The sequence below is a fragment of the Brassica napus genome, chromosome C4 (genome assembly GCF_020379485.1).
Source record: "Brassica napus cultivar Da-Ae chromosome C4, Da-Ae, whole genome shotgun sequence".
In the NCBI taxonomy this organism is placed as follows: Eukaryota; Viridiplantae; Streptophyta; class Magnoliopsida; order Brassicales; family Brassicaceae; genus Brassica; species Brassica napus.
In genome coordinates this window covers 15,121,418-15,130,325 of record NC_063447.1, presented here as the reverse complement: position 1 = coordinate 15,130,325, position 8,908 = coordinate 15,121,418, and the positions used below count along the sequence as shown (strand labels likewise).

The following is an 8,908-nucleotide window of genomic DNA, read 5'->3' as shown; positions in this document are numbered from 1 at the left end:
AAACAAAAATCAGAATAAACATAACGAACGTGAACTGTCATGGGAAAACTTTTTATAGTGACTGACCACGTCCCGAAGAGCCCCACATCTAGGAAAATCCTATTAGCGCCATAGAAACCCGTGGGCCATCTGCGACAGGATTTTTTTGGAGGCAGTCGTGTGTGAGAATTTCATTGAAACCACTAGGTCATCAATGATATCTCAAAACTGTTGTGGGTAAATTTTTTATAGTGACTAACCTCACCCCGAAAGGCCCCGCATCCAGGAAAATCCTATTAGTGCAGTAGAAACCCGTGGGCCATCTACGACAGGATTTTTTTGGAGAGGTTTCAGTACCACCCCGCTGACAGAGAGTCGAACTCGCGACCTCTGGCAGTCGTGTGTGAGAATCTCATTGAAACCACTAGGCCATCAATGATATCTCTAAAACCGTTGTGGGTAAACTTTTTATAGTGACTGACCCCACCCCGAAAGGCCCCGCATCCAGGAAAATCCTATTAGCGCCGTAGAAACCTGTGGGCCATCTGCGACAGGATTTTTTTGGGAGAGGTTTCAGTACCACCCCGCTGACAGAGAGTCGAACTCGCGACCTCTGGCAGTCATGTGTGAGAATCTCATTGAAACCACTAGGCCATCAATGATATCTCAATCAATCAGTGAAAATTGCAACGCTCTGTCAGCGGGGTGGTACTGAAACCTCTCCAAAAAAATCATGTCGCAGATGGCCCACGGGTTTCTACGGCGCTAATAGGATTTTCCTGGATGCGGGGCCTTTCAGGGTGGGGTCAGTCACTATAAAAAGTTTACCCACAACAGTTTTAAAAACAACACGTTAACTAAGGCGACTGTAAAAGGGATAAGGTTCCGTTAACCTAGCTCCGCCGTCCTCAGGCTTCACGCTCGCCGGCGTTTAATCTCTCGCCTCTCCCGGTCCTCCTCCCTCATGTCATGATGCTACCCAAGAAGAAAAAGAAAAATCGTTTGTCGTTCCTCACCTCCACCAAAATCGCTCGACTAATGGGCTCCGCCGCTTTCGCCGCAAGTTCGTCGAAGAAGAACGGGTCTCTCTCTCTCCCCTCAACAGCTCCGCCGTTGATGTAGCAGCACTTGGGTCTAAGGCTCAGATGACCGGTTCACCTTCGTCCAGCACTTCGGTCCCTATCTTGGCGGGATTTGTTTCAATTTCTCCTACCGGGGCTCCGGTTGGTGCATTTCCAGTCGTGACTGAGGTTCAAACCTCTAAGCTACAACATCTTTCTCTCCCATTGGTGATTGATTCTAAGAATCTTGTTCAACCCTCACACGAGGCGAAGAGCCCAGTTCAGAATTATGCTTCTTTGCTTAAGAGCTCGGCTCAGATGCAAGAGCTTGGTAACCCCACTGAACACGTGTCTGGTGTTCCGTTTGTCCTTATACCTGATGAGAACATCGAGTCAACAAAACTTGAGTTCAAGGATTTCATATATGCTCGTTTCCATGGAGATATCCCTCAAATGGGTCGAATCATTGGAGTTATAAATGTTGTGTGGGCTAAGTCAGGCCCTAAGATCTATGTTCATCGTATTGGGCACGGCTACTTCCTTCTTAGAGTCACGAACCCCAAGATCTTGTCTCGCACCTGTTGGAATATCGCAGGAGCGCCTATGTTTGTCGCGCCGTGGTCTCCCGATTTCTCTCCAGAAGAAGCTCCTCTCACTTCTGCTGTTGTCCCAGTAGAGATGCGTAATGTTCCTTATTTCTTGTTCAACAAGGAGAGTTTGAACAGGCTAGCAACTGCAATTGGCTAGCCTGATTCCCTCGCGCCTGAAACGGAAAGGAAACTCAATTTTGAGGTGGCAAAGATGTATGTCAAAGTTGATCTTATCGTCAAGCTTCCTCAATCAATTGTTTCTGGATTCTCCAACGGCAAGGAGGTTATCATTGATGTCTCTTATCCCTGGCTCCCAGTAAAATGTGAGTCATGCTCGAAATATGGTCATAAAACGGACAAATGTCGCGTGAATGTTCCCCACGGTTCTCCCGAGCGCACCTCAACAAAGAAATCTAATCCAGAAGCACCTAGGAATCGATCAAAGTCTCGTCATGGTCGCTGTCAAGACCCCAAGATTAGACGGGGTTCCGCTGGTCATGGTGGTACTTCGAGAGTTGAGGAGTTGTCAGACCAAGGAGTTGGTGTTCCTTCCCCTGTTGGTATTTCTGGAGTTGAGGAGTCGTCGAAGCAAGGAGTTGGTGTTACTTTCCCTGTTGGTATTTCTGGAGTTTAGGAGTCGTCGAAGCAAGGAGTTGGTGTTACTTTCCCTGTTGGTATTTCTGGAGTTTAGGAGTCGTCGAAGCAAGGAGTTGGTGTCACTCCATCTCCTGGAAATTCTGAAGCTGTTATTGTCTCCAAAGAAGTCACTGAGCCAGAAATGGAGGAAGGTGAATTTAGACCTTCTGATGGTGTAGAAGCGGTATCTCAAGGGGGCAACAGATCTGCACCGGCTGGTTCTGCAAACATGGACCCTACTGTTGGTATTCCTACGGAGGAACTCAGTGGTACAGAAGTTACAAAGACATATGGACTTTCTGTGGATGTGAGGTCAAGTTCTGTGGTGATTGATGAAAGTTTAGATGCTGGTCCGAAGCTGAGACTGGATAAGGCTAAGATTGTAGAAGAACCTTTTTTTCCTGGTCAATAACAGGAAGTGTGGCCGCAAGGTCACAAAATCCCAATAAATCATATAAATATGTTTTTTGTGTGGAATGTGAGAGGGCTTAATAGTGATAGACGCCACACTATGACCGAAGATTGGATTAATATTCATAGGCCACTTTTTGGAGCTTTTTTGGAGACTCATATATTAGAGTCAAATACGGAGCGAATTAGGAGGGCTTTACCTTTTGGATGGCAGTTTTTTGGAAATTATGGAGAGCATGAAGCTGGCCGTATTGTTGTGGTTTGGGATCCTCAAGTCTCTATATGTTTGTTTACAGCGCTACAGCCCAGGCAGTCACTTGTGGGGTTGTTATTCAGTCGGAAAATATTTGTCTCACCGTTACTTTTGTGTATGGATTCAACTTATTGGAGGATCGTCAGTGTCTCTGGGAGGGTCTGTGGAGCTTCACGATTCTACCCCAGTTTCTTGGTTTCCTTGGGCTGTCCTCGGAGACTTCAACCAGATGATGCGGACTTCCCATCATTCTAACCATTTGTCCTCTTGGGTTGACGAAGCTGGCATCGAAGATGCAAATCTATGTCTCCAGGACGCTCAGCTTTTTGAGGCACATTTTAAGGGGCCTCCTTTTACTTGGAGGAACAGTCAGGATGAAAACCCCATTTCTACTAGGATTGATCATGCTCTAATAAATCATCATTGGAGTACAAAGTTCCCTGATTCTTTTGCGGATTTCTTGGACCCGTCGCAGTCTGAACACGCTCCATGTTTATTTCGGCTACCTTCAGCAACCCGCCGGGTTTGCAAACCTTTCAAGTTCTATCATCATGTTGTGGATCATCCTCAATATAATGATATAGTCTCAGGGTCATGGCAGTGTGATCAGATTACCGGTACTAATCAGTTCAAACTGGTCCGTTCTATGAAATTGTTGAAAGGGGGTTTGAAGAGGTTAAATAAACAGCATTTCAGTGGAATCTCTCAAAGGGTTAAGGATCAGTCGGTGGTTGTAGTGGACCTGCAACGATCTCTTTTAACCTCACCTGATATTGTTACTGCTAGAGAAGAACATGTTCAAAGACAGAAGTTAAATGTCCTTCTTACGGCGGAGGAGAAGTTCTACAAGCAACGTTCTAGAGTGAGATGGGCGGATGTGGGTGATCGAAATACAGTTTTCTATCATCGGGTGGTCTCTCAACATCAGACAAGGAACCACATACACTATCTAAAGGATGAATCTGATCACTTGTACCTTACTACTGATGATATCAAATCACATTCAGCTGCTTATTTTCAGAGCATTCTTGGCAATACTGATCTACCTATTTCATCAGCGACGATTCCTGACCTGTAGGACATTCTTCCGTTTCGGTGTTCTAGCCTGCAGCAGGCTTATCTATCTCGGGAAGTCCGTGAATGTGAAATTAAAGGAACCATTTTTGCTATGCCTTTAAATAAGAGTCAAGGTCCGATTGGGTATTCTGTCGAGTTCATTCGGGCTTCTTGGGACACAGTGGGTTCCAATGTGGTTCAGGCAGTGCGGGAGTTTTTCAGAAATGGGAGACTGCTCAAGGATCTTAACACAACGGCTATTGCCTTGATACCGAAGAAATCTGAAGCGTGTAAGTTGGGAGACTATAGAACGATTAGTTGCTGCAACATTTTCTATAAAGTCATATCTAAGATCATAGCAAACCAGCTCAAGCCGATCCTGCAAGAGTGTGTTAGCCCGAACCAGGCTTCCTTTTTAAAAGGTCGGAGTTTGGGAGAAAATGTCTTGTTGGCTTCAGAGTTAATAAAGGAATATAATACCTCTTCTTGTCACAAGAGTGCTATGTTGAAGGTGGACATTAGGAAGGCTTTTGACACTGTTTGTTGGGACTTTGGGATCAAAACACTTAAAGCTCAGCAGTTCCCTCCTCTCTTTATAACGTGGATCAAGGAATGTACAACTTCCCCGATGTTCTCAGTGGCTATTAACGGGAAGCTGGCAGGTTTCTTTGAGGGCAAAAAGGGTATGCGGCAACGCGACTCAATGTCTATGTACTTGTTCATCATGCTTTTCTCGCTTACTAGGCAAGGCTGAAGATGCAGGCACTTTCAGACTTCATCTTTGTTCTTCGCCGAAATTGACTCACTTGCTGTTCGCAGATGATTTGTTGGTATTCTCGGATGGCTCTTGTTTATCCACTGATGGTGTTAAGGAAGTTATGTCTGTTTTTAAGAGTTGGTCGGAACTGGATGTAAATGAGTCGAAAACTGAGATCTTCTATGGAGGTTACTCAGAGTTGCAGGCTTCTGTTCTAAGTGATTTGGCAGGCTTCAAGCGCAGAGCTTTTCCCACCAGATATTTGGGCTTACCCCTCAGTCCGCATAAAATCTAATGGGCTACTATCCAGCCGTTTCTCGAGCGTATACCATCCAAACTCCATTCCTGGACAGTCAAAACATTGTCTTATGCAGAGAAAATCAAGATGATTTACTCTGTTATTTATGGTATGGTAAATTTTTGGAGCTCTGTGTTTGTGCTGCCTAAAAGGTTCTACGCTAAAGTTGACTCTCTTTGCTATGCTTTTCTCTGGAAAAATAACACTTCCTCTGCAGTTGGGGCTAGGGTGGCCTGGCCAAACATTTGTAAACCGAAGAAGGAAGGAGGTTTGGGGATCCGTAAGCTGGAAGAGTTTGAGATGGTTTTTCACTTGAAGAGAGTCTGGTTATTCTTCTCTTCCTCTGGCTCCTTATGGGTACCTTGGTTAGCTCATAATAGATTTCGGGGATTAATTTTTGGTTGGTTAATGATTCTCCAAGATTCTCTCGGACAGTCAGATCGATGCTTGAGCTTAGGGATTCACTCGGTACTTATATGTGGTGTGGTATTGGAGACGGTTGCACTGCTTCTTTCTGGTTTGACTACTGGACAGAGTTGGGTCCTTTGTTCTCTTTATTTGGTTCATCCGGACCTAGGCACTTGAGAATTCCGCTTCAGGCTACAGTGGCTGATGCGGTTCAAAATGGATTTTGGTTTCTCCCTCCAGTAGGTCTGACTTTGCTGAGACACTCCAAATCATCTTGTCTACAATAACGCCTCCGTCTGCCTCTAATGGTAGCGATGTTTTTCTTTGGAGAGGAGCTACAACAGGCTGTTTTACTAACTCCTTTTCTTCCAAAGTTACGTGGGAAATTCTTAGGGAACCATCTCCTGTTCTCCCATGGTTTTCTACAATCTGGTTCAAGGAAGAGATTCCCCGATGTTCTTTTGTTGCCTGGCTCTCTATGCTGGGAAGACTGCCAACTCGTGACCGGTTATTATCTTGGGGCTTATCTGTCCCGAGTGGATGTGTCTTATGTTCAAATGGTGTTGAGTCTCATAGACATCTGTTCTTTGAGTGTTCTTTTGCAGCTGGTGTTTGGTCATGTTTTTGTGGCAGGTTCATGTCCAATCCACCATCTGATCTCCTTTCCGCAGTTGCGTTTTGTGAACGTCTTCAGGGACCTCATGCGGTTTCAGCTAAGAAGGTCTTTAAGCTGCTATTGCAGGTCATCATCTACAATCTCTGGCGGGAGCGAAATGCTCGTATCTTTCGTGGCTCAGCACTCCATCTTTCAGCTTTCTTCCGGGTGATTGATCGAGCTATGCGTGACAGGCTCTTGTCTTTTCCCTCAGTGACTGCCTCTTCTCCATCTCTGCTCGAGCTTTATTTTTGTTTCATCTCTCCTTTTAGTTAATGTAAGCTCTGTCTCCTTTATTGTAATAAGTGGTCTCTTCCACAAACTATGTAAAACTTAGAAAAGCTGGAATAAATCTTAACATTTACACCAAAAAAAAAAACATAACGAACATGCACGACCAATTATGTTTAAACTGCTCGAGGACTAACTCGCCACATATTTTTTTTCCATCTAAAAGTTATTTAATTCATATTGTCTATAAAAAACAATAACATAAAAATTGAAATATAATATCGCATCAAAAGAAAAGCCAAAACAAACACTTAAGAAACAATCTATTCAGTAAAAAATATGATCCAACAAAGATTCCTACAAGAGAAATCAATGATGAATTCCAAACCAAAATTTGGTTGTATGTTGCCAATACATTGATATCAGAATGATCTTAGTATGCGTCCTTTGACGATTGAAGTTCTTTCCTGCATTACAATGGGTTGCATGCATTTCCACTGCCTACACGATAAAAGTTCTTTAGATAAAGATATATATTTTTCTTTGGTTAAAGTTGTTCCGGAAGATATCTCTCTTTCGAAAAGTTTGCTCTAAAATCCGTCAAACAATCTGCAATAACCATAACAACAAAGATCGGAGTAAGACGAATATATCTCCGATTACAAAATTCAGTGGAAAAAAGAAAATATCTCCAGAAACTTTGAAAGACACCACTAGAATAAAACCATAACGTTAGAAAACAAGGAAGATAAGACTATTGGGAGAAAAATCCTAGCACCGGTGCTATGAAACTCGTCGGCGCAGGCACACAAAAAATCTCCTTTTTTTTTTCTCTCTGACGTCTAGAGCATCTTGATTGTTAAGTACTCACCACATATCTTAAAATATAACAATGTTGTTTAAAGTAAACCAATACTACCTATATATAACATTTAGATGCAACCAAAGATACAGAACCCCAAGAACGGAAAAACCACTAGTAACAAAAAATATTTACAACCTACGTTAGATTGTGGAAAGATACCCATAATCTGAAGTAAAACATAAACTATGAAAATTTAAATGCGTAATGCCAAAATAAATGTAAATACGTTTGTGAATTTTATGTTAATTTTAGAGAAACTAAAAATTAGTTACTTTTTTTCTATGTTATTCCATCTACAACAAGGAAAATTAGAAACCAAAAAAAAAGAACAAAGGGTCTTGTGTATTAATCGATTTTCATTGCCAAAAGATTCGAACATCACACGTGGGCTTGAGTCCATTGATCACACCACTCTGTTTCACATCTTCACAAGCAATAACAGTTGGTAAACGAATCCTAAATCCCAACCAATCAAAACCCAGTTTCCCACTCAAACGCACATTAACCACAGCTTCAAGCTTCTTCTCTTTGTTTCTCAGCAACGTAGCATCAACATCATAGACCTTCGCTTTTCTAAGCCTGGTGGGAATACTCAAATAAGTAACGTTTCCAGGGCTTTGCATGAACCCACCAAGCTTCTTCTGTCCGAGGTTTATGTTCTCAGAAGAGACAGCAGCTTTCATGGGGCTGTAATACAACAACTTGTCGTTCTTGTTAGACAGCTCAAGAACCGTCTTCATGTTCGCATTCATCAAAAGATCCGTTGTTGAATTGGCGAAATCTAATCTCGAGAACCTGAGGTTTGTTACAGAAACCTGAGGTAGACTAGCTTTCACCGAAGAGTTCACAGACAGCCCTGTCAACAACAAGATTATAAGAACGATGGAAAGAAACATGCACGTGCATGCACAGCATTTTCTGAAACATCCAGGGCACTTTCTCTTCTCCTCGCGATCCACAAAGGAACCCGAGTTTGTACTTCGGTCCGTCTCTTCTTCCTCTCTGAACCCAGGCAGCTTCAGAGATGAAGTCTTCTTGGGTGTTTCGAACCCGTTTCGAGAGACGGAAGGGCTCGAGAACCTGGAGCTCAGGTCAAAAGAGCCTTTCCCGCCGTAGCTGCTATCTTCTCCTTCTCCTTCTTCTTCTTGAACTTTCTCGAGGCCGCGTTGCTTTGAAGCAAACTCAGGGAATACCAATGCGGGATCACCAAATCCGGAAGAAGCCCTCCTTTGAGGAGGAGGAAGATGCTCCGACATTGGTGCTTTGTTTTAGAGATTTCATCAAAATTAGGTTTTGTCTCCCTTCTACTCAAGTCACAGAAAGGCTGGTTGGAAAGATAACTTCTAAGGTCATAAATCTCTTAACGGTAGATCAAGGCTGTCTGGTCTATAACAAATTTGATTCGTTAATCTATTTATGGCTTATTACATTAAGAAAAAAAAAACAAAGCCTATGATGACCTTAAATTAGAATTTTCAGATTTTTCATGTACTAATCTTCTTAAATCAACTTAAAATTAGCGGCAACGAGTTGTTTTAGTGACTAAAACCTTTGAATTGCCTAATAAAGATTTTGAAACTCGTAAGGTTCAAGTTACAAATAAGAATTAAATTGTGATATACCAGCTTACATACCCGTTTAAAACAATCAATCTAGAACTGAAGAAATTCACTAATGAAAGTTTATACTTTTAAACCACATTGCAGTG

At 42.7% G+C, this 8,908-nt stretch overlaps 2 protein-coding genes and 1 pseudogene across 2 annotated transcripts; 2 read left to right on the top strand and 1 right to left on the bottom strand.

The window, feature by feature from the left end:
* Positions 1-2,904: 2,904 nt before the first annotated feature.
* On the top strand, positions 2,905-4,008 carry LOC111205640. The gene has a single exon (XM_022701773.1). The coding sequence runs from the start codon at positions 2,905-2,907 to the stop codon at positions 4,006-4,008; it is 1,104 nt and encodes a 367-aa protein (XP_022557494.1).
* A 643-nt stretch (positions 4,009-4,651) lies between these two features.
* On the top strand, positions 4,652-6,463 carry LOC111205147 (annotated as a pseudogene).
* Positions 6,464-7,318: 855 nt separating this feature from the next.
* LOC111205146 lies at positions 7,319-8,906 on the bottom strand. The gene has a single exon (XM_022700572.2). It carries the CDS (start codon positions 8,454-8,456, stop codon positions 7,557-7,559), a length of 900 nt encoding a protein of 299 aa, XP_022556293.1. The 5' UTR covers positions 8,457-8,906; the 3' UTR covers positions 7,319-7,556.
* Positions 8,907-8,908: the final 2 nt, after the last annotated feature.

Excerpts from the sequence above, each read along its gene's own strand:
- LOC111205640 (XM_022701773.1), top strand. The coding sequence starts at position 2,905 with ATGGAGAGCATGAAGCTGGCCGTATTGTTGTGGTTTGGGATCCTCAAG.
- LOC111205146 (XM_022700572.2), bottom strand. The coding sequence starts at position 8,456 with ATGTCGGAGCATCTTCCTCCTCCTCAAAGGAGGGCTTCTTCCGGATTT.